The following is a 26673-nucleotide window of genomic DNA, read 5'->3' as shown; positions in this document are numbered from 1 at the left end:
ATTTGTGATGTAAAATACCTTCATTTTATATTGTCAGTGAGTGAGGGAATTCTTATAAACAAGGAAAGCTAAGAATATCAGCTTGATTAGGTCACATATGGTAAAAACAAGAAGGAACTCTGCAAGAAAATACCTTGAAGACCTTCTGATTATTTTTGCCCCATTTTCAGCATTAAGGTTTCCATCTGCTAGGGGAAGTTTTCTGGAAACAGTAGCTTAGGAAAATACACAATATGAAGCTCTTATAATTGCCATGTTTATACTGAGTTCTGGGTTAGATGCTTTGAAACAGTCCTGGTAAAAATAAACTTTCAATGTGTTTTAAGCAATCAGTGTTTCCAATAAGCACTGTCAACATGACCTTTAGTGGTCTCCAGAACTTCTCCTTTACTAAGTATTTAACTGGCTCTTCAATCTCTATGCCTTCCTGTCTGCCTTTAATTTTCCCTCAGCAATTTTAATGCTGGAACAACAACAAAATACACAAGTCATCCTCTGGGAGGATTTCTAACCATAATTTGAAAAGCCCTTGAAATAAGAAAATTGAAATGGATTAGAGGAAGAATAGTAGTACATATTACATATTCGTACATACATATGTATGTAATTATATTACATACATAGGGGAAACAACTATAAATGCACATCACATTCTCTCTCTTATTTTCTATTCAACACTCAACTGTAAGTCCCTACCTCATTTTCTTTCAAGGAGAAATTTTAGATTCCACATGTAGAAATCATGTAGAAATACTTTTTGATAAAATTATTGCCCATGTTCCATAATAACGATAATATTTAAGAATATTTATAATTCCTATTAAATTACCTAAGGAAAGTCATCCTAAAACTCTTAAATCTCTTGTCATATTTTCATATTAATACTTGGGGCCTCTTTATAAAATAAGTCTGCTGCTGCTGCTGCTAAGTTGCTTCAGTCGTGTCTGACTCTGTGCGACCCCATAGACAGCAGCCCACCAGGCTCCCCCGTCCCTGGGATTTTCCAGGCAAGAACACTGGAGTGGGTTGCCATTTCCTTCTCCAGTGCATGAAAGTGAAAAGTGAAAGTGAAGTCGCTCAGTATCCATCACTAAAAGAGAATCAATATTAATACAATGAGACATTATTGAAAAGTTTACAAGCTACAAATATAAATCATGTATAATGAATTCTATTGTAAGTAATTTTACAGATAATTTGAAATAACCCAAGGTCACATCATAAATGTGTAATTCATCTAGCACTCAATGTAATGATAAACATAGAGAAAGAATACACCGGTTGTTACACATCCCATTTTTTCCTTTTTTTCAGCTTCACTGAAAACAAAATCATAAGATATTTAAAACCATACATTGTGGTGATCTAACACGCATATATATTGTGAGAGTACTTCTTTTCCATCATCTAGTTATTTAACATACTCATCACCTCACATATTACCTTTTATTCTATAAGAACATTTAAGTTCTATTTTCTTATCAACAATACAGCACTATCAACTACGGGAATCATGCTTTACATTAGATCCTTAACTCTTTTTCCTCTTAAAGCTGAAAGTCTGTTCCTCCTTACCAACTTCTCTCTATTGCCTAACCCACTCTTCTAGTACCTAGCAACCACTTTTCTACTAATTTTTTAAAAATATTCTTCATATAAAGGCAGTAATTGTCCTTCTTGGTGTGGCTTATTTTCCTTAGCATAATGCCCTCTAGGTCTATCTACATTATCAAAAATGGTAGGATGTTCTTATTTTTCATAACTGAATAATATTCATATATATACACATATCAATATCAATACATATATGGAGAATATATGTGTGTGTGTATATATATATATAAAACATTTCTTTATCCATTTATCTGAAGACTATTTCCATATCATAGCTATTGTGATTATTCCTGCGATGAACATGGAACTATATAGAACTCCGAAATACAATTTTCCAATTTCTTTGAATACACACCCAGAAGCAGAATTGCCAGATCATATGATTCTTCAAGAAATTACAAGCTCTATTTGTAGTTTTTTGAGGAACCTCCATACTGTTTCCCATAATGGCTATACCAATTTACATTCCTACCAACAGTGTACAAGTGTTCCCTTTACTCCATAGCCTCACCAGTATTTATCATCTCTTGTATTATTACTGATAGCTATTCTAACATGTGTGATGCATTATCACATTGTGGTTTTGATTTACTTTTTTGAAAAGACCATTCCTTCCTCATTATACATTCTTGGCCATTTTGTCATAAATTAATTGACCGTATATGCATGTTTATTTCTGGGCTCTGCAATCTGTTCCATTGATCTATATCTCTGTTTTTATGTCAATACCATACCGTTCTGATTACTATAGTTTTATAATACATTTTGAAATCAGATCATGTAACGCTTCTAGCTTTGTTCTTCTCTCTCAAGATTGCTTTGGACAGGTTCTTTCACATCTTTTTTCTTAGAAGAGAAAAAAGTAGATCATACTAACAATTTTTATATCTCATAAAATATAATGAGCAACATGAATCAAATTTGACTCGTACTCTTAAATCTATTCTCAAGGGAAGGTACCAATAAAGAGAAATAGAGAACAAAATTTCAATTCTATAACTTTGTATCTAATTCATATCAACTTCTGGATTTCAAAACATATATTTGCTCCAAAACTGAAATCATCAAATAATAACAACAGAATCCTAAAACATACATGTTCTAGTAAGGTAAAAAAAAAAGACTAGAAATAGGACACAGAGAAGAGAAGGTGGCTAAATTTAAATTTTAATTGCTGTTGATTTCAGCTATAACCACCATTTTCTAGACCAAACTTAGACTTCTTGAATGCTAGGCAGTCAATAGAGGAAAACAGTCATTTTTACGTATGAAATATAAGGAAGATTCAGTGAATACGACTATAGACCCTTTTTAGTTTAAACACCCCAAAATAGGAATTGGTATTTGTTTTCCTAAGGAAATAATAAGGACTTATTCTCAAGACCATGTATGACTTATGGGAGAAACAAAGCAAGGTTAGGTATAAAGCCCCAGCACACCAGAAGCACTTCTATAGTATTGCAGGACTTTCTCACCTTAAAAGTCGTGGTGCCATACAGCTTGGTAGTGTGGACTGTCTCTGGAAGGACATTAGTGATATTGGTGATAAATTCTTCCAAGTACTTACAGGATTTCTCCAAGTGTGTTGTATTGATAATAATCTGGACAAGCTAGAAAATAACAAGAACATGTAAGGGTCATTTGACTATTTAACCTTGGATGCATGGCTCATTATGAATCTACTGGTACAAGAAAAACAAAAGGCATAATGGCAGAGGCCATCTGTATTCTGTAAATGTTAAAGTGAAAGCACAGGATTAGGTGTCACTCCCTCTATGAAGACTTCCCTGACTTCCCAAAGAATCTAGCATTTCCCCCTACTATAGGAGTAAATGTCACTATTTTAAACTCGTATCTTTGGTTCAAAATAAAGACTAGGCTAAGATAAAAACCTGATAGTATTTAGCATACAACCTGGAAATAAATAATTGCCAAATGAATAAAATAAACTCCTATTAAAAGAATAAGACAGTAAAGGACAGTAAATTTCAAAATAAGGCACAGTGAACATAGGAATTTTGGAACAGTTGCAATATATAAATAAACTACATCAGTTTCTATGAAAGAAAAAAATATGAGCACAGGAATCAGAGAAACCAGGGAGCAACTACTTACAAATTATTGATACTGACAAAGTTTCTTGACTTCTCTAAGCCTATTTATTTACCAGTAAAATATTAATAATAATTTCTAACTCACACTTATTATGAAGACTAAATATTCTTTTGTTAATACTATTTTCCTTTTCTTACAGAAGAGATCCTTAAAGAAGGCAGTACTGATAAGATAAAAAGCCATCTCTAAATTTCTTCAAGAGCAAGATGAGGAAGAAAACTGCTGTCTGTAGAATTAAACTTTCTAAACCATTTCACAGTTCATTTTCTTACATCACCCTCCTAGCAACCTGAAGAAATAAGTTAAGTGGGCATACTTATTACTTCCATTCTACCATAAGAGAAACAAAAAATGAAATTAAACTGAGATTCAAATCCAAGTCATCAACCTTCAAATTACGGTCTCATCTTAATGATTTCAGGCAGCGCCTTTTAGCATAAGCTTAAGATGGCAGCCCTGGAGTACTACATTTTTATGTATATTAGGCTGAACTATCAGATTCAGGGGCTGACATCAACCATACATCTCCATGCTTTGATTCTACCTTATGTAAAAAATTAAGTTAAAAATTTTAATGACTGATACCTACTATGTACCAATACAATATGGTAAAGTAACTAACCTCCAATTAAAATAAATACATTCATATTAAAAAAAAAAAAAAAACTATTCACATTCCCCAAAAAGAAATACAAAGAGAAAGTAAAATGGAACCTTTTTTTACCTTTCTTTTCTACATCTTTAACTTTTCATTTTCACAAGAATATGTCTAGGGGTGGGGTTGTGGTAGGCAGGGGAGTTTTGGTGTTTAAGGCTATGAATGAACTTGTATCTTCTTTTAGTCTAGTGAGATAATAATCCAGAGAAGTGAGTAGATGACAGAAGGGGAAAACTGGAGTTAAAGATGAAGGGAGGTACTACACATTTTTAAATCAAATGATATTCGAAAACAATATTTAAAAGATAGAACTGTACTTCAGTAAAAGTGACTGTATTATGCTGTGGAATATTAAATTAAATTATTAATAGGACCATAATCAGAAATACTATACTAAAGCCTTTGATTGTGTGGATCACAACAAATTGTGGAAAATTCTTAAAGAGATATGAGTACGTCTCAGACCACCTTACCTGTCTCCTGGGAAACTTGTATGCAGGTCAAGAAGCAACAGTTAGAACCAGACACAGAACAACAGACTGGTTCAAAACTGGGGAAGGAGTACATCAAGGCTGTGTATTGTCACCTTGCTTATTTAACTTATGTGCAGAATACATCATGAGAAATGCCGAGCTGGATGAAACACAAGCTAGAATCAAGATTGCTGAGAGAAATATCGATAACCTCAGATATGCCAATGATAACACTCTAATGGCAGAAAGTGAAGAGGAACTAAAGAGCCTCTTGATGAAGGTAAAAGAGGAGAGTGAAAAAGCTGGCTTAAAACTCAACATTCAAAGAACTAAGATCATGGCATCCCATCCCATCACTTCATGGCAAATAGAAGGGGAAAAAGCGGAAATAGTGACAGATTTTATTTTCTTGGGCACCGAAATCACAGCAGACAGTAATTGCAGCCATGAAATTAAACAACACTTGTTCCTTGGAAGGAAACTGATGATAAACCTAGACAGTGTATTCAAAAGCAGAGACATCACTTTGCTGACAAAGGTCCATATAGTCAAAGCTATGGTTTTTCCAGTAGTCATATATGGATGTGAAAGTTGGACCATAAAGAAGGCTGAAGAATTGATGCTTTCAATTTGTGGTGCTGGAGAGGATTCTTGAGAGTCCTTTGGACAGCAAGGAGATCAAACCAATCAGTCCTATAGGAAATCAATGCTGAATATTCATTGGAAGGACTGATGCTGAAGATGAAGCTCCAATACTATAGCTACCTGATTGAAAAACCTGCTCATTGGAAAAGACCCTGCTGCTGGTAAAGCTCGAAGGCAAAAGAGAAGGGGGCGGCAGAGAGTGAAATGGTTAGATAGCATCACTGATTCAACAGACCCGAATTTGAGCAAACTCCAGGAGATAGCAAAGGACAGGAAGCCTGGTGTGTTGCAGTCCAAGCAGTCTCAACGAGTCGGACATGACTTCACGACTGAACAACAACAACCTCCTCAAACAGCACACAGCACAGGGCCAAATACACAATTCATTCTCCAAAAATACATGTCAACTCATAATAATGCTTTAGTAATAGATTCAAGTAAGGGAAAAGGTAACTTCTACCCACTAAGGATCAGCCAAAAACAGCTACTTTTGAAATATAATGGCAAAGGTAAAAGACCCAGTTCCAAGAAAGATAAGTTAGGGCAACAATGGGACTAAGTCTTTTACTATTTCCCACAATTCATCAGACAAGATCATATTAATCATTAGGCTCTTTCTGGGCTCCCCTGGTGGCTCAAATAGTAAAGAATCTGCCTGCAATGTGGGAGACCTGGGTTCGATCCCAGGGTTGGGCTTCCCAGGTAGGGGTAGTGGTAAAGAACACGACTGCCAATGCAGGAGACATAAGAGACACGGGTTCAATCCTTGTGTCAGGAAGATACCCTGGTGTATGGAATGACAACCCACTCCAGTATTCTTGCCTGGAGAATTCCCAAGGACAGAGAAGCCTGGTGGGCTACAGTCCATGGGGTCTCAAAGAATCAGACACGAGTGAAGCAACTTAGCACATACCCAGGTCCTTTCCATTCATTCAATAGTTAGAATTTGGACACTTTGAATTTTGGAAAAAAAATTCTGTCACCTATAAAATTACCCAAAATATCAGCTTTTTAACTTGAGAGTGCTTTAGGGAAAAACACCCAAAAAAATAAGTGATTTCTCACCCTCTTCCTTTCAATGTGTTTCTTCTTCAGAGAAGGACTAAAATCACTTTAAAAATTTAAATTTTATACATTAAATCATTCTTCTTCATGAGTGGGAATGTGGCTACTGGAAAGGTTGTCTTGATGTGGAAGCTAGAAAAGTAAGAGAGTTAATTTGGGGAACCAAAAATTTTCTATTTTAAAATGAGCATTACCAATAGGGAACACATTCTATCTATCAAAAGAAATCCTAATAATAAGGAGGAATCGTGTCATGTTATAGAAATAAAAAACAGTGGCAGTCAAAGAGAAAATTGTCATGTTTTGCAGGATATTGGCAGTTTTAAAAAAAAGGAGGCGGCTTCACTGGGTACAGTAGTAATTTCCCATGACTTTTTAAAGATCTGTCAACACAAAAGATCACCATGAATTACATCAATTGGCTGTCAGTCACTTTTGAAATGTTTCATTGCTGAGCATAGAAGAGACTATTAAAACACTCTAGGATTACAGTAGATACCATGTCATTTTCAAAGGGAATATTTGTCTGTTAATGAGGTCTAAGTGATCTCTACTCCTGAATGACAGCTAACCAAAATCCTTAAAAGGGCATTTACAAATGTGAAGCCAGATGCTTTGGGAGTTATTTTGAACTTAAGGGTGAAATGAAGCAATTTCTTATATCAACTTCCATCAGAGTTTGAGCTCCTTTGATATTTTTAACCCATACGACCCACTCTCTTTTAAAAATATATCACTGCAGCAATCTAAACTGTCCTATTGTTTCAAGAACATGGAACCAGCAATGTATTAAGATACTGGTTATATCTCATATAAAGTGGATTTCCATGAAAACTGTACACACACACACACAAAAACACCAAAAGCAAATAAACACCTCCACAACTAAATGACAGAAGTTACTTAGACTAAAAACCATTAAGAAACAGGAATTTTTTTTTTTGGGGGGGGGGCTCTTTCCTTCCTAAAATCAGAGAGAATCTAATAAAGAAGGCACAGAGTAAATTGTAGGCATCACTTCTTCAACTTTGCTCCAAACACCACAGCAGAAGCTGAACTATGATCACAGATAGGTGTTCATATTCCTGACAAACTCCAGGAAAGAAAACGTCTTCATAATCGTTAACAGTTTCAAAACTAAGCCTTAAATTCCAAGAAGAGGTTTCGGTTCCTGATTATAAGTTACTTCTGATATATTACATTACCTTGTCCCCCAAAACAGATAATTTAGTATACTGAAGCTCCAAATGGACTAATCCAAGCCAAGAAAATGACTCTTTCCACCCACCAATGCCCCTCAACTACTGATAGAAAAGATTAAAAACTAAATAACAGTCTTATTTCTCATTCACAAATATAAGCTATCCCTAAGACCAGTCCATCATAAAGGAGATCAGTCCTGGGTGTTCATTGGAAGGACTGATGTTGAAGCTGAAACTCCAGTACTTTGGCCATCTCATGCGAAGAGTTAACTCATTGGAAAAAACCCTGATGGTGGGAAAGATTGAGGGCAGGAGGAGAAGGGGACGACAGAGGATGAGATGGTTGGATGGCATCACCGACCCAATGGACATGGGTTTGGGTTGACTCGGGAGTTGGTGATGGACAGGGAGGCCTGGTGAGCTGTGGTTCATAGGGTCGCAAAGAGTCGGACACAACGGAGTGACTGAACTGAACTGAACTGAAGACTTCAAGGAATTTTATCTCCATTTCACCTCAGCAAGAGGGTATAAAAAGCTGTGTCAGCTACCCATTTTATACCATCTCTATGGTAAATACCTAAACTATTAAAATACTTGGAATTACTGGTTTCAAATTCAAAGGACTAACACAAAGATTATATTTGAAAAACTTCTGTATACAATGTTTTAACATAATATTAGCAATATCGTTGCTGTTAACAACAGGGGATGGAGACAAATGATATGCGGGAGATAACATAGGAATGGTCATCAACCTAAACTATATTAAAAGGAAAAGGAGATTGCAAAGCATCAGTCATTTATTCAGATCCCCTGGGGCATGACTATAATCATAAAAATATGTGTTCAATATGGTATAACTACCAGCCCCTCTAAATTTCTTTAACTTTACACTGAAAACCTACCTAACTACTTTCTTTTTTTTTTTTTTCCCTTCTTCTCTCTTTCATTACTTAATAATTCCTATATGCCCAGGAACTGGGATAGGGTTGTACATAATTATACACAAAACACAGTCCTTGGTTTCATGGAGATTATAGTAAACACATAAACATACAAATACATAGTATAAGAGCAGGTGGTAGTAAGCATTGGGAATAGGAGAGAGAAAAAGGAGGTATAAGGGGAGGGTATTAATCTATCTGAGCTACTTGAAGATAGGGTGGTCAAGAGGCCTCTTTAAGGAAATAATATTTGAGAAGGAATTTAAGTGAAGGTATATTGCTGTCATGTGTAATAAATAAATTATTTTATGTCTAATTTATATTTTAAGCCTTTCTATAGTTACATTTTTCATAAAGAAACAGAATATCCTTTTATTCACTGTAAAACCTTCATGGATCACAGCCTTGTCATGGCAAAGAGGCTTGTATAACTCAATGAAGCTATGAGCCTTGCAGTACAGGGCCACCCAAGATGGATGGGTCATAGTGAAGTTACGACAAATCATGGTCCACTGGAAGAGGAAATAGCAATCCAGTCCAGTATTTTTGCTTGGAAAACCCCATGAACAGTATGAAAAGGCAAAAAGATAGGACAGTGGAAGATGAGCCCTCCAAGTAGAAAAGTGTCCAATATGCTACTGGGGAAGAGCAGAGGGCAATAACTAACAGCTCCAGAAAGAATGCAGCAGCTGGGACAAAGTGGAAACGATGAGCAATTATGGTAGTACCTGATGGTGAAAGTACATTCAGTGTTGTAAAGAACAATATTGCATAGGAACCTGTAGTGTTAAGTCCATGAATCAAGGTAGACTGGATATGGTCAAGCAGGAGATGGCAAGATAGAACATCTCAGGAATGAGTGAACTAAAATGGACATGAATGGGCAAACTTAATTCATTACATTTACTACTATCTGCAAGAATCCCTTAGAAGAAGAAGAGTAGCCCTCACAGTCCACAAATGAGTACAAAATGCAGTACTTGGGTGGAACCTGAAAAGAAAGAATGATCTCAATTCATTTCCAAGGCAAACTATTCAACATCACAGCAAACCAAGTCTATGCCCCAACCACTGATGTCAAAGAAGCTGAAGTTGACCAGTTCTATGAGGACCTACTTTCTAGAACTAATACCAAAAATGATGTCCTTTTCATCAGGGGACTGGAATACAAAAGTAGGAAATCAAGAGATACCTGGAACCATCGGCAAGTTTGGTTTGGGATACGAGCAGGGCCAAGGCTAACAGAGTTTAGACAAGAGAACACACTGGTCATAGCAAATACCCTTTCCCAACAACCCAAGAGATGACCTTACACATGGACATTACAACTGCCCTGTTGCTCAGTTGCTTCAATCATGTAAGACTCTTTGCGACCATATGGGCTGTAGCCTGCCAGGCCCCTCTGTCCATGGAATTCTCCCGGCAAGAATATTGGACTTTGTTGCCATGCCCTCCTCCAAGGGATCTTCCCAACCCAGCGGTCAAACTTGCATCTCCTACATTGGCAGTAGGGGTTCTTTACCACTAGAGCCACCTGGGAAGCCCCATGGACATCATTAAATGATCAATACTGAAATCAGACTGATTATGTTCTTTGAGGCCAAAGATGGAGAAGCTCTATACAGTCAGCAAAAATAAGACCTGTAGCTGACTATTGCTAATATGATGAGCTCTTTATTGCAAAATTCAGGCTTAAATTGAACAAAGTAGGGAAAATCACCAGGACATTCAGGTATGACCTAAATCAAATTTCTTACATTATATTCAATGGAGGTGACAAATAGATTCAAGGGATTAGATTGGGTAGACAGAGTGTGTGAAGAACAATGCATGGAGGTTTGTAACACTATACAGGGGTCAGTGACCCAAACTATCCCAAACAAAGTTGTTGTCCAAGGAGGCTTTACAAATAGCTGAAGAAAGAAGAGAAGAGAAATGCAAAGGAGAAAGAAAGATACAGCCAACTGAATGCAGAGTTCCAGGCAACAGCAAGCAGAGATAAGAAGACCTCCTTAAACGAACAATGCAAAGAAACAGAGGAAAATAATAGAAGGGCAAAGACATCTCCTCAAAAACACTGAAGAGATCAAGGGACCATTTCAGGCAAGAATGAGCATGATAAAGGACAGAATTGATAAGGATGTAACAGAAGCAGAAGAGATTAAGAAGAGGTGGCAAGAAAACACAGAAGAATTTCAGATAATCATGATGGTGTGACCATTCTTCTAGAGTCAGACATCCTGTAGTGTGAAGTCAAGTGGGCCTTAGGAAGCATTACTATGAGGAAGCTAGAGGTGACAGAATCACAGCTAAGCTATTTAAAAATCCTAATAGATGATGCTGTTAAAGTGCTGTACTCAAATGCAGCAAATTTGGAAAATTCAGCAGTGGCCACAGGACTGGAAAGAGTCAAGTTTTCATTCCAATCCAAAAGAAAAGCAATGCCAAAGAATGTCCCAACTACAACTGTGTTCAGCTCACATGCTAGCAAGGTTATGTTGAAAATCCTTCAAGCTAGGCTTCAGCAGTACATGAACTGAGAACTTTCAGATGTATAAGCTGGGTTTTGAAGAGGCAGAAGAAAGAGAGATCAAATTGCAACATTCATTAGATGTTGGAGAAAGCCAAGTAATTCCAGGAAAACTACTTCTGCTTCAGACTTTGCTAAAGCCCTTGACTGTGTGGATAACAACAAATTGTTGAAAATTCTTCAAGAGATGGGAGTACTAGATCACCTTATCTGTCTCCTGAGAAACCTGTATGTGAGTCAAGAAGTAACAGAACCAGACATGAAACAATGGACTGGTTCAAAATTGTGAAAGGAGTACAATCAGGCTGTAAATTATCACCCTGATTATTTAACTTATATGTAGAGTACAACATGTGCAATGCTGAGCTAGATGAATCAAAAACTGGAATCAAGACTGCCAGGAGAAATATCAACAACCTCAGATATGCAGATGATACCATTTCAGTGGCAGAAAGTGAAGAAGAACTAAAGAGCCTCTTAATGAGGGTAAAAGAGGAGAGTGAAAAAGTTGGTTTGAAAATTAACATTACAAAAACTAACATCACTTTATGCCACATACAAGAAGAAAAAGTAGAAACAGTGACAGATTTTATTTTCTTGGGCTCCAAAATCCCTGCAGATGGTGACTGTAGTCATGAAATTAAGATGCCTGCTCCTTGAAAGGAAAGCTATGACAAACCTAGACAGTGTATTAAAAAGCAGAGATATTACTGCCAACAAAGGCCCATACAGTCAAAGCTATGGTCTTTTCAGCAGTCATGTATGGATGTGAGAGCAGGACCATAAAGAAGGATCAGTGCTGAAGAGATGTTTTCTAACTGTAGTGCTGGAGAGGACTCTTGAGATTCCCCTGGACTGCAAGGAGATCAAATCAGTCAATCCTAATGGAAATCAACCCTAAATATTCATTTGGAAGGACTGATGCTGAAGCTGAAGCTCCAATACTCTGGCCATCTGATGTGAAGAGTTGATTCATTGGAAAAGACCCTGATGCTACAAAAGATTGAATGCAAAAGTAGAAGAGAGTGGTAAAGGATGAAATGGTTAGATAGTATCACTAATTCAATGGACTTGAATTTGAGAAAACTCTAGGAGACAGCAGAGGACCGAGAAACCAGCAAACCATGGGCTTGCAAAGAGTGGGCCATGACTTACCAACTGAATGACAACAACAACAGGTGGCAATAAGCACTGGGAATATTATTAATAGAAGGAAGGATAAGGAGGTATATGGGGATGGGAGATCTGAGCTATTCTGAGAATAGGTGGTCAAGGAAATCTCCTTAAGGAAATAATATTTGAGTAGGGACTTAACTGAAGATATATTGTTACCATATGTGATAAATAAATAATTTTAAGTCTAATTTATACCTTAAGCCTATAAGTACATTTTTAATACAGAAAGAATATCCTTTGATTCATTTTAAAACCTTTCAAATTTAATTAATTCTCTGATATCCTGAGATTAACAAACTTGTGGTTTATTTCCTTTTTCTTTACAACATTGTTTTCAAATTTCTGCAGTAAAAAAGAAAAGGCTTAGAAAAAAAAAAACCTTATTTTAAAACTTACTTCAAATTTTTTTAAATTGAAATGCAGCTGATTTACAACATTGTGTTAGTTTCAAGCATACATCAAAGTGATTGTCATACACACACATATATATAATATTTATCAGATTATTTTCCCATGTAAGTTATTACACAGCATTGAGTAAAGTTCATTGGGCTATACAGTAGATGTCTGTTGATTATATATATTACATATAGTAGTGTATGTATGTTAATTCCAACCTTCTAGTTGATACCCTCTGCTCACCATCCCCCTCTGGTACCCATAAGCTTCTAAGTCTGGAATTTGTTTCAATTTTGAAAATAAGTTCATTTGTATCACTTTTTAGATTCAATGCATAAATGATATATATATTACTTGTCTTGCTCTAACTTATTTCACTTAGTATGATAATCACTAGGTCCATCATTGTGGCTAAAAATGGCATTATTTCTTTTCTTGGCTGAGTAATATTTTGTACAATTATACCATATCTTCATTATCCATTCATCTGTTGATAGACACTTAGGTTGTTCCCATGGGCAATTATATATAGTGCTGCTATGAACAAGGTGGGGGGGTGGTCCATGTATCTTTTCAAAGAATGATTTTCTCTGGATATAAGCCCAAGAATGGGATTGCAGGATAATATGGTATCTCCACATCCAGAAAGCATCTACTTCTGCTTCATTGATTACACTAAAGACGTTGACTGTGTGGATCACAACAAACTGGAAAATTCTTCAAGAGAGTGGGAATACTAGACCACCTTACTTGCCTCCGGCAAAATCTGTATTCAGGTGAAGAAGCAGTAGTTACAACGGGACATGAAATAATGGGCTGGTTCCAAATTGGGAACAAAGATATCAAACAAGTCGATCATAAAGGAAATCAACCCTGAAAATTCACTGGAAGAACTGTTGCTAAAACTGATGTTCCAATACACTGGCCGCCTATTGTGAAGAACCAACTCATTTTTTGAAGGCAAAAGGAGAAGAGAAAATAAATTTTAAAAATAAAAAGGAGAAGAGGGTGGCAGAGGATGAGATGGTCAGAGAGTATCACTAACTCAATGGACATGAACTTGAGCAAACTCCAGGAGATAGTAGAGGACAGAGGAGCTGGGCATGCTATAGTGCATGGGGTTGCAAAGAGTCAGCTAAGACTTAGCAACTGAATAACAACAACAACAATATAAATAATAAAGTATCAAGTATAAAATGTACTAAATTCATGGGAACTTTATTATTGATATGGACTTACTGCTTATTATATACAGATTCAGCTAAATATGGCTTATATGGCTGAATAAAATATATAACTAGGCTGGCTAGCCTCACTTTACTTCATATCCACTAGCCAAAGTGTACATATAATGCTATGAAATAACCACATTACTGTTCATGAAGTAATTCTCTTTTCCAGTGCCCAGAGATACCTTCTCTTCTTCAGAGATAACTTAAACCCAATATTTGTACTAGAAATCCACTTTTAGCTAAAGACACTTCTTTCAGTGGAAAAACTGAGCACTTGGAAAATTCCATCATAACATATACACAATCACCACCATCTGCATCCACAAACTGTGATTCTCATCTGTTATCAGAGGTGAACTTCATACTACTTAAAACCAATTCCTTTCATTGTGCATGGGATTCTAAAGTCTCTCACCTACTCAAGTACAGCATTCCGGAGATTTCCCCTTTTCTCATACATCATCAACTTTTTGCTTTCTATTGTATTATTTTCACCATAAATAACATGCTGTTACTTCTGCTATTACAAAATTTTTTTTTAATTAACCGACTTCCACTGACAGCTATGACCTCATTTCCTTACCTACCTCTGTAACAAAATTTCCTGGAAGAGTTGTCTTATACACACTGTCTCCAATTCCTCTCTTTCCATTCTTTAAAAATATTGATATAAACAAACACTTTATGTAGAATCGTTTTATATTTACAAGACAGTTGCAAAGAGTTCCCAAATACTCCGCACCCAGTTCCCCCTATTGTTTACATCTCACATTACCATGGTACATGTATGCGTGCTCAGTCGTTTGAATCGTGTTCAACTCTTTGTGACCCTACTGACTGTAGCCCACCAGGCTCCTCTGTCCGTGGGATTCCCCAGGCAAGAATACTGAAGTGTTTTCTATTTTCTCTTTTATTCTAATTTTAATTTTTTAAAACCTATTATATTTTTTCTACATTTATTGCTTCATTTGCCTTTCCTACTGTTCTTTTCTCCTTGCAGTTAATCTTTAATGTATATAAATCTTCATCTACCTCTATTTAACTTAGCATACCTATTCTTTCTTTCTTTTCTTAATTTCCTTTGCTTAATTTCTTTTGCTTTGTTACTTTTGTTTTTATTCCTTTATTCCCCACTTGGCACCTTGCTTTAGTTTTGTTTCTTAGTTTGTGCTTAAGTTAGTTTTGTTCTTAACTGGTAAATATAACTTTTGATTTCCTTTGTTCGCTGGATCAATCAATTGTACTTGATTTTTGTTGGATCATTTTCATGTTGTTCATGGGTGTATATGTATATGTGTATATTCCATTATTTTAATTATTATTTGCCTGATTTTGTAAATGCCATTGGCCTTGGATTCATCTTTGGTTTCTCATTTTTAAATATTTGTTTTTCTCTTCCATAACAAACAACTTGTGGAAACTTCGTTCCTGACCAGATATCAAACCCTGAGCATTTGGAGCGGGAGCACTGATTCGAAGACTCTAGACTACCAGAAAATAACCCTAGGGAGTATCCAGTAGTGAGAACTCACCCAAAGAAAACCACTTGAATACAAGACCCAGCGTTACCCAACCACCAGTAGCACCCCATGCAGGATGCCTCATCTAAACAACAAATAAAACAAAAATACAAATCCAATCATCAGCAGACAGGAGTACCACATCACTCACCCTTGCCCATCAGAGGAAAAACAAACAAACAAACAAAAACTCAGCACAAATCTCACCCTATATGAAGCTCACACAAACCACTGGACCAAAGTTAGGAGGGCAAAAATCAAAAGGAAGAAAGAATTCAACCTTCTTCAAGTAAAGAATTCAACTTTCCTTGAGGCCTGGGAAAAGGAGACCTAAAACACAATAACTTAAAAAAAAAAATGAAAAGGCAGAGAAATACTGAACAAATGAAGGAACAAACAAGAAACACAGAAGTCCAAATCAGTGAAGAGGAACTAAGAAAATAACCTGAAAAAGAATTCAGAATAATGATAGTAAAGATGGTAAAAAAAAAAAAAAAACCTTGAAAACAAAACGGAGAAAATGCAAGAATCAGTTAACAAACACCTAGAAGAATTAAAGAATAAGCACACAGAGACAAACAACACAATTACTGAAACTAAAAATACTGTAGAAGGAATTAATAGCAGAATATCTGAAGGAAAAGAATGAATCAGTGAGCTAGCTGGAAGATAAAATGGTGGAAATAACTTCTGAAGAGCAGAATAAAGTAAAATGAATGAAAAGAGCTGAGGACACTCTCAGAGACCTCTGGGAACATATCAAAGGTACCAATGTTAGAATTATAGGGGTCCCAGAAGAACAAGAGAAAAAGAAAGGGTACTAGAAAGTTTTTGAAGAGATTATAGATAAAAATTTCCTTAACATGGAAAAGGAAAGAGCCAATCAAGTCCAAGAGGCACAAAAAGTCCCGTACAGGATAAACCCAAGGAGAAACACACCAGGACACATACAAATCAAAGTAACAAAGACTAAACACAAAGAAAGAATATTAAAAGCAGCAAGGGAGAAGTGATAATATACAAGGGAAACCCCATACACTTAACAGCTGCTCTTTCAGCAGAAACTCTGCAGGCCAGAAGAGAATGGCAGGATATATTTAAAGTACTGAAAGGGAAAAATCTACAACCAAGATCACTGTACCCAGCAAGGATCTCATTCAAAATTGATGTAGAAATAAAAAGCTTTTCAGACAAGCAAATGTTAAGAGAATTCAGTACCACCAAACCAGCTTTATAATAAATTGTTAAAGGGACTTGTATTCAGCAATATATGAACTGTGAACTTCCAGATGTTCAAGCTGGTTTTAGAAAAGGCAGAGGAACCAGAGATCAAATTGCCAACATCCACTGGATCATGGAAAAAGCAATAGAGTTCCAGAAAAACATCTACTTCTGCTTTATTGACTATGCCAAAGCCTCTGACTGTGTGGATCACAATAAACTGTGGAAAATTCTGAAGGAGATGGAAATACCAGACCACGTGACCTGCCTGTTGAAAAACCTGTAGCAGATCAGGAAGCAACAGTTAGAACTGGACATGGAACAACAGACTGGTTCCAAATAGGAAAAGGAGTACGTCAGGGCTGTTTATTGTCACCCTGCTTATTTAACTTATACGCAGAGTACATCATGAGAAACGCTGGGCTGGAAGAAACACAAGCTGGAATCAAGAATGCTAGGAGCAATATCAATAACCTCAGATATGCAGACGACACCACCCTTATGGCAGGAAGTGAAGAACTAAAGAGCCTCTTGATGAAAGTGAAAGAGGAGAGTGAAAAAGTTGGCTTAAAGCTCAACGTTCAGAAAACGAAGATCATGACATCTGGTCCCATAACTTCATGACAAATAGATGAAGAAACAATGGAAACAGTGGCTGACTTTATTTTTCTGGGCTCCAAAATCACTGCAGATGGTGACTGCAGCCATGAAATTAAAAGACACTTACTCCTTGGAAGGAAAGTTATGACCAAACTAGACAGCATATTAAAAAACAGAGACATTAGTTTGTCCACAAAGGTCCATCTAGTCAAGGCTATGGTTTTTCCAGTAGTCACGTATGGATGTGAGTTGGACTATAAAGAAAGCTGAGCGCTGAAGGATTGATGCTTTTGAACTGTGGTGTTGGAGAAGACTCTTGAGAGTCCCTTGGACTGCAAGGAGATCCAACCAGTCCATTCTGAAGGACATCAGTCCTGGGTGTTAATTGGAAGGATTGATGTTGAAACTGAAACTCCAATACTTTGGCCACCTGATGCAAAAAGCTGACTCATAGAGGGCAGGAGGAGAAGGGGATGACAGAGGATGAGATGGTTGGATGGCATCCCTGACTCAATGGACATGGGGTTGGGCAGACTTCGGCAGTTGGTGATATACAGGCAGGCCTGGCATGCTGCAGTTCATGGGGTCGCAAAGAGTTAGACACGACTGAGTGACTGAACTGAACTGAACTGATAGTCAAGAAATACAACAGAAGAAAAAAGATCTATAAAATCAACCCCAAACAGTTAGAAAATGGCAATAGGAACATATATATCAATAATTACTTTAAATGGAAATGGATTAAAAGCTCCAACCAAAACACACAGACTGGCTAAATGGATATAAAAACAAGACCCACATACATGCTGTTTACAAAAAACCCACCTTAGACCTTAAGAAACATACAGACTGAAAGTGAGAGGGTGGAAAAATATATTCCACGCAAACAGGAAGCAAAAAAAAGCTGGAGTAGCAATCTTCATATCAGACAAAATAGACCTTAATATAAAGAAGATTACTAGAGATAAGGAAGGACAGTACATAACAATCAAGGGATCAGTCCAAGAGGAAGACATAACAATTGTAAATATCTATGCACCCAACATAGGAGCACCTCAATGCATAAGACAAACACTAACAGACATAAAACGAGAAACTGACAGTAACACAAGAATAGTAGGAGACTTTAACACCCCACTCAGACCGATGGACAGATCATAAAAACAGAAAATTAATATGGAAACACAAGTCTCACATGATACATTAGATTAAATGGATCTGATTGATTTCTTCAGGACATTCATCCAAATGCAGAAGAATACACCTTCTTCTCAAGTGAACATGGGAAATTCTCCAGGATAGACCACATCTTGGGTCACAAATCAAACCTCAGTAAATTTAAGAAAACTGAAATCATGTCAAGCATCTTCTCCAACCACAACACTATGAACCTAGATAGCAATTACAAGAAAAATCTTGTAAGAAACACAAACACATGGAGATTAAACAACATGTTTCTAAATAACCAACAGGTAACTGAAGAAATGAAAAGGGAAATCAAAAAATTTCTAGAAACAAATGACAATGAAAACATGACAACTCAAAACTTAAGGGATGCAGCAAAAGCAGTTCTAAGAGGGAAGTTTATAGCAATACAATCCTACATCAAGAAACAAGAAAAACATCGAACAGACAACCCTAACTTTACACCTAAAGCAAGTGGAAAAAGAAGAAGGAAAAAAAAATTAGTAGAAGGAAAGAAATCATAAACATCCAAGCAGAAATAAATGAAAAAGAAATGAAAGAAACAATAGTAAAGATTAACAAAACTAAAAGCTGGTTCTTTAAGAAGATATAAAAAATTGACAAACCCTTGCCAGACTCTTCAAGAAAAAAAGAGAGAAGAATCAAATCAACAAAATCAGAAATGAAAAAGGAGAGGTAACAACAGATATTGCAGAAATACAAAGGATCATAAGAGGCTATTATGAACAACTATATGGCAATAAAATAGATAACCTGGACGAAATGGACAGCTTCTGACAAAAGTTCAATCTTCCAAGACTGAATCAGGAAAAAATAGAAATTATGAACAAACCAATTACAAGCACTGAAATTGAAGCTGTGATCTAAAATCTCCCAAAAATCAAAAGCCCAGGACCAGATGGCTTCATAGGAGAATTCTATCGAAGATTTAGAGAAAACCTAGTGCCTATCCTTCTAAAACTCTTTCCAAAAATTACAGAGGAAGGAACACTTTCAAATTCATTCTTTGAGGCCACCATCATCCTGATACCAAAACCAGACAGAGACAACACAAAAAAAGAAAACTACAGGCCAATATCACTGATGAACATAGATGCAAAAATCCCCAACAAAATTTTAGCAAACAGAATTCACCAACACATCAAAAAGCTCATACACCATGATCAAGTTGGGTTTATTCCAGGGATGCAAGGATTCTTCAGTATACAGAAATCAATCAATGTGATACACCATATCAACAAATTGAAAGATAAAATCCATATGATCATCTCAATAGATGTGGAAAAAGCCTTTGACAAAATTCAGCACCTATTTATGACTAAAACTCTTCAAAAAAAGGGAATAGAAGGAACCTACCTCAACAAAGTAAAGGCCATATATGATAAGACTACAGCAAACATTATTCTCAATGGTGGAAAACTGAAAACATTCCCCTTAAGATCAGGAACAAGATGAGGATATCCACTTTTGCCACTATTATTCAACATAGTTCTGGAAGTCCTAGCTCCAGCAATCAGAGAAGTAAAAGAAATAAAAGGAATCCAGATTGGAAAAGAAGAAGTAAAGCTCTCACTGTTTGCAAATGACATGACACTGTACATAGAAAACCCTAAAGATAGTATCAGAAAATTACTAGAACTAATCTGTGAATTTAGAAAAGTTGCAAGATACAAAATCAATATACACAAATCACTTGCATTTCTATATACTGAAATGAAAAATCAGAAAGAGCAACTAAGGAATCAATCCCATTCACCATTACAACAAAAAGAACTAAATATCTAGGAATTAACTTACCTAAGGAGACTAAAGAACTGTACACAAACTCTTGCCTGGAAAATCCCATGGATGGAGGAGCCTGGTAGGCTGCAGTCCATGGGGTTGCTAAGAGTCGGACACAACTGAGCGACTTCACTTTCCCTTTTCACTTTCATGTATTGTAGAAGGAAATGGCAACCCACTGCAGTGTTCTTGCCTAGAGAATCCCAGGGATGGCAGAGCCCGGTGGGCTGCTGTCCATGGGGTCACACAGAGTCGGACACGACTGAAGTGACTTAGCAGCAGCAGCAATGAAAGAAATCAAAGATGACATAAACAGATGGAGTACATTCCAATGTACTGGGTTGGAAGAAACAATATTGTGAAAATGACTATACTACCAAATGCAATCTGGAGATTAAATGTGATCCCTATCAAATTACCAATGGCATTTTTCACAAAACTAGAACAAAAAATTTCACAATTCATATGGAAACACAAAAGACCCCAAATAGCCAAGGCAGTCTTGAGAAAGAAGAATGGAGCTGGAGGAATCAAGCTTCCTGATTTCAGATTATACCACAAAACTACAGTCATCAAGACAGTATGGTACTGGAACAAAAACAGAAATACAGACAATTGCAACAAGATAGAAAGCCCAGAAATAACCCAGGTACCTATGGGTACCTTATTTTTGACAATGGAGGCAAGAATATACAATGGGGCAAAGACAGCCTCTTCAATAAATGGTGCTGGAAAAACTGGACAGCTACATGTAAAAGAATGAAATTAGAGTATTTCCTAACACCATACACAAAGATAAACTCAAAATGGATTAACCTAAATGTAAGACCAGAAACTATAAAACTCTTGGAGGAAAACATAGGCAGAACACTCAATGACATAAATCAAAGCAAGATCCTCTATAAACCACCTCCTAGAGTAACGGAAATTAAAACAAAGTAAACAAGTGGGACCTGATTAAACGTAAAAGCTTTTGCACAGCAAAGGAAACTATGAGCAAGGCGAAAAGAAAACTCTCAGAATGGGAGAAAATAATAGCAAATGAAACAACTGACAAAAGATTAATTTGAAAAATATACAAGCGGTTCATACAACTCAATACCAGAAAAACAAACAACCCAAACAAAAGGTAGGAAACAGACCTAAACAGACATTTTTTCAAAGAAGACATACAGATGGCTAACAAACACATGAAAAGATGCTCAACCTCGCTCATAATTAGAGAAATGCAAATCAAAAATACAATGAATTATCACCTCACACCAGTCAGAATGGCCATCATCAAAAAGTCTACAAACAATAAATGCTGGAAAGGGTGTGGAGAAAAGGGAACACTCTTGTACTGTTAGTGGGAATGTAAACTGATACAGCCACTATGGAAGACGGTATGGAGATTCCTTAAAAAACTAGGAATAAGAAAACCATATGACCCCGCAATCCCACTACTGAGCAGATATCCCGAGAAAACCATAATTGAAAATGACACATGTATCCCAATGTTCATTGCAGCACTATTTACAATATCCAGGACATGGAAGCAACCTCTTTGTCCATCAACAGATGAACGGATAAAGAAGTTCTGCTATATATATATATATATATATATATATATATATATATATATATATGTATGTATACAATGGAATATTACTCAGCCATAAAAAGGAATGCATCTGAGTCATTTCTAATGAGGTGGATGAACCTATAACCTATTATACAGAGTGAAGTGAGTCAGAAAGAGAAAGATAAATACTGTATTCTAACAAACATATACAGAATCTAGAAAAATGGTACTGAAGAATTTATTTACAGGGCAACAATGGAGAAACAGACATAGTAAATAGACTTATGGACATGGGGAGAGGGGAGAAGATGGTGAGATGTATGGAAAGAGGAATATGGAATAAACATTACCATATGTAAAATAGATAGCCAACGGGAATTTGCTGTATGGCTCAGGAAACTCAAACAGGGGCTCTGTATCAACCTAGAGGGGTGGGATGGGGACGGAGATGGGAGGGAGTTTCAAAAGGGAGGGGATATATTTATACCTATGGCTGATTCATGTTGAGGTTTGACAGAAAACAGCAAAATTCTCTAAAGCAATTATTCTTCAATAAAAAATAAATTAATTTTTTAAAAATGAAAAAATGAAAAAAAAAAAAGAATACTGGAGTGGGTTACCCTGCCCTTCTCCAGATCTTCCCAATGTAGGTATCGAACCCACATCTCCTGCATTGCAGATAATTATTCAACCACTGACCTACCGGGAAGACCTTTACTATGGTACATTTGCCATAAATAAGGAACTAACATCAGTACATTACTATTATCTGAAGTGAGTGAAGTGAAAGTCACTCAGCCGTGTCTGATTCTTTGCAACCCCATGGACTATACAGTCCAGGAATTCTCCAGGCCAGAATATTGGAGTGGGTAGCCTTTCCCTTCTCCAGGGGATCTTCCCAACCCCAGGATTGCAGCCAGGTCTTCCACATTGCAGGCAGATTGTTTACCAGCTGAGCTACAGATAAGATCAGATCAATTGCTCAGTCGTGTCCGACTCTTTGTGACCCCATGAATCGCAGCACACCAGGCCTCCTGTCCATCACCAACTCCCGGAGTTCACCCAGACTCATGTCCATTGAGTCAGTGATGCCATCCAGCCATCTCATCCTCTGTAGTCCCCTTCTCCTCTTGCCCCCAGTCCCTTCCAGCATCAGAGTCTTTTCCAAGGAGTCAACCCTTCGCATGAGGTGGCCCAAGTACTGGAGTTTCAGCTTTAGCATCATTCCTTCCAAAGAAATCCCAGGGCTGATCTCCTTTAGAATGGACTTGTTGGATCTCCTTGCAGTCCAAGGGACTCTCAAGAGTCTTCTCCAACACCACAGTTCAAAAGCATCAATTCTTCGGCACTCAGCCTTCTTCACAGTCCAACTCTCACATCCATACAGACTGGAAAAACCATAGCTTTAACTAGATGGACCTTTGTTGGCAAAATAATGTCTCTGCTTTTCAATATGCTGTCTAGGTTGGTCATAACTTTCCTTCCAAGGAGTAAGCGTCTTTTAATTTCATTGCTAGAGTCACCATCTGCAGTGATTTCGGGGCCCAAGAAAATAAAGTCTGTCACTGTTTCCCCATTCATTTTCCACGAAGTGATGGGACCAGAGGCCATGATCTTTGTTTTGTGAATGTTGAGTTTTGAATGTTAAGTTTTTCACTCTCCTCTTTCACTTTCATCAAGAGACTCTTTAGTTTCTCTTTGCTTTCCGCCAAAAGGGTAGTGTCATCTGCATATCTGAGGTTATTGATATTTCTCCCGGCAATCTTGATTCCAGCTTGTGCTTCACCCAGCCCAGCATTTCACATGATGTACTCTGCATATAAGTTAAATAAGCAGGATAACAATATACAGTCCTGATGTTTTCCCTTCCCAATTTAGAACCACCCATTGTTCTATGCCTGGTTCTAACTGTTACTTCTTGACCTGCATACAGGTTTCACAGGAGGCAGGTAAGATGGTCTGATATTCCCATCTCTTGAAGAATCTCCCACAGTTTGTTGTGATTCACACAGTCAAAGGCTTCAGTGTAGTCAATAAAGCAGAAGTAGATTTTTTTCTAAAATTGTCTTATTTTTTCTATGATCCGATGGAGAGTGGCAATTTGATCTCTGGTTCCTCTGCCTTTTTCTAAATCCAGCTTGAACTTCTGGGAGTCTTCAGTCACATACTGTTGAAGCCTAGCTTGAAGACTTTTGAGTATTACTTTGCTAGTATGTGAAATGAGTACAATTTTGTGGTAATTTGAATTTTTTCCCACTGCCCTTCTTTGAAAACTGACCTTTTCCAGTCCTCTGGCCGCTGCTGAGTTTTCCAAACTTGCTGACAAACTGAATGCAGCACTTTAATATCATCATCTTTTTGGACTTGAAGTAGCTTAGCTGGAATTCCATCACCTCCACTAGCTTTGTTTGTAGTGATGCTTCCTAAGGCCCACTTGACTTCACACTCTAAGATGTCTGGCTCTAGGTGAGTGATCACACCATCATGGTTATCTGGGTCATTAAGACCTTTTTTGTATAGTTCTTCTGTGTATTCTTGCCACTTCTTAATATCTTCTGCTTCTGTTAGGTCCATACTGTTTCTGTCATTTATTGTGCCCATCTTTCCATGTGGGAGACCTGGGTTTGATCCTTGGATTGGGATGTTCCCCTGGAGAAGGGAAAGGCTACCCACTCCAGTATTGTTGCCTGGAGAATTCCATGGACTCTATAGTCCATGGGGTTGCAAAGAGTTGGACATGACTGAGCAACTTTCACTTTCACTTTCTTTCACTTTGTGTGATATGTTCCCTTGTTATCTCTAAGTTTCTGCAAGAGATCTCTAGTCTTTCCCATTCTATTGTTTTCTTCTATTTCTCTGCATCTTTACAAATAAAGCAATATTATACAGTCAGGTGGTTATAAACATAATTTTTATGCTCCCCTTTTTATCTCTAGGTCAAATCACTTTCTCAAACTAAATTCATATATACATCTGTTAACTCAGTATCTCAAACTATGTTTAATAACACTACCAATATAATATATCCAGTACCAAATTCCCAATCTTCCTCTACCCCCAATTTAGCTCTACTTCAAATTTTTCCTATCAAAGCACATGTTATATGCAGCATTCTAGTTGCTCACATGAAAATATTGAGAAGTATCAATTTCTCATTTTCTGCTTTCTTTACATCTAACCATCAGGAAACCATACTGAGTATACAGTCCAAATAGGACCACTTGTCATCACCTCTATCCCCAAGCTTCCATCAAACCTTGCAGGATTACTGTAATAGCCTCCTAACTGGTCTCCCTGTTTTTACCATACATTTAATTCTCAATACCATAGTCAACGTGATCCTTTCTGGATATGCCAGATCATGCCACTATGCCAGATCATGCCACTATCAAAATCCTGCCATGGCATCCCTTTTCATACAGAACAACAGTCAAACACATTTTAATGGCCTAGCACAAATCCCTGGTACCTCTTTGATTTAATCTCCTCTTTCTCTTCCCCTAGATCACTCCAGTCCAACTACTTTAGCTTCCTTATTATTCCCTAAACTTGCCAATAACTTAACTACTTTCAGACCTTTGCTCTAGTTCTAACTTCTGCCAAGAATACCCTTTCTCCTTCAATGATAACTTACTGTCAATATGCTGCTCTTTTTGGTAAGACCAACCTTGAACCTCCACCAGACTCCTGATTTCCTTAACCCAGGTTCTTTCTCTTCATCTATAGAATTCACGACCTTTCATCATACTAGATGATTTACTTACTTATTTACTCTTTATTATCTGTTTTCTGCCACTAGAATATAAGCAAAAATCTCTTTTGTTGTTGTTCTTATTGTTCTTTACTTATTTATTCTTAAGACTTAGATCAGTGCCTGACACAGAGTAGGAAATTGATAAAATTCTAAAGTTAATTTTAAAAATTATTTACCTTAATACGACATCTTGCTCTAGTCTTCTGACTTTTCTTAACTGAAAAACTCCACTTCTGTATTAGCCCTAACCACTACCCTATCTTCCAGACCTCTTTTTTAATAATAGGCAATATGCATTGAGTATTTGTTGTGAACCAGGAACTATTCTAAGCACTTATCTGTTCATTTTATCTTCACAGAAATCTTATGAAATACATGCTACTATTGTCCCCATTTTCCAAATAAACCCAAGTAATCTACCCAGGACCATATTTATTAAAGAAAACCAGAACTGGAACCCACGCAGTCTGCTTTAGAACATACACTCTTGACTGCTGCTCAGCTGACCTTCTCACAGACCTGGAAGAATAATCCCTAGGAAACAGCTGTACGTGCTGACTGAACTGTATGTAGATCATCACTTAGGTTCTGAGAGTTAGGGCATTCAAGTTACAGTAGGGGCTAGAAATAAAAGGTAATGTTGAGTTGGCTTAACGCGGGGAAGTAAAGAAGTCATGTGAAAGGTATAAAAGCTAGTTTATAGAGAGAAAGAGATAAAAGGATAGAGTATATGGACAGAAAAAAATAAAGAGATGAGATGGAATATAATCGCGAATCAAGATAGGCAGGAAGACATTAAGTTATGTGAGCTTTTAAATGCTAAAAGCATTGTCTGTCTGGTAACCAAAAATAGGACTCTTGTGAGTTTTGAGTGCTTACAATACTTCTATCATTTGACTGGATATATTACAAAATCATCTATCGGTTCAGTTCAGTCGCTCAGTTGTGTCCAACTCTTTGCGACTCCATGAAT

At 36.9% G+C, this 26673-nt stretch overlaps 1 protein-coding gene across 5 annotated transcripts in view; it reads right to left on the bottom strand.

Annotated features, from left to right (window-relative positions):
- Positions 1-26673, bottom strand: part of EXOC6B (exocyst complex component 6B) — a 721589-nt gene that overhangs the window by 272972 nt on the left and 421944 nt on the right. For all 5 annotated transcript variants that reach the window (XM_055539668.1, XM_055539673.1, XM_055539671.1 and 2 more), the window contains one exon: positions 3090-3224. In XM_055539668.1, the coding sequence (XP_055395643.1) occupies positions 3090-3224 (135 nt within the window). The remainder of the gene's footprint in view (positions 1-3089; positions 3225-26673) is intronic.

The sequence above is a fragment of the Bubalus kerabau genome, chromosome 11 (genome assembly GCF_029407905.1).
Source record: "Bubalus kerabau isolate K-KA32 ecotype Philippines breed swamp buffalo chromosome 11, PCC_UOA_SB_1v2, whole genome shotgun sequence".
NCBI classification, from domain to species: domain Eukaryota; kingdom Metazoa; phylum Chordata; class Mammalia; order Artiodactyla; family Bovidae; genus Bubalus; species Bubalus kerabau.
The sequence above is the reverse complement of the archived record's forward strand: the minus strand, read 5'-3'. Positions and strand labels throughout refer to the sequence as shown.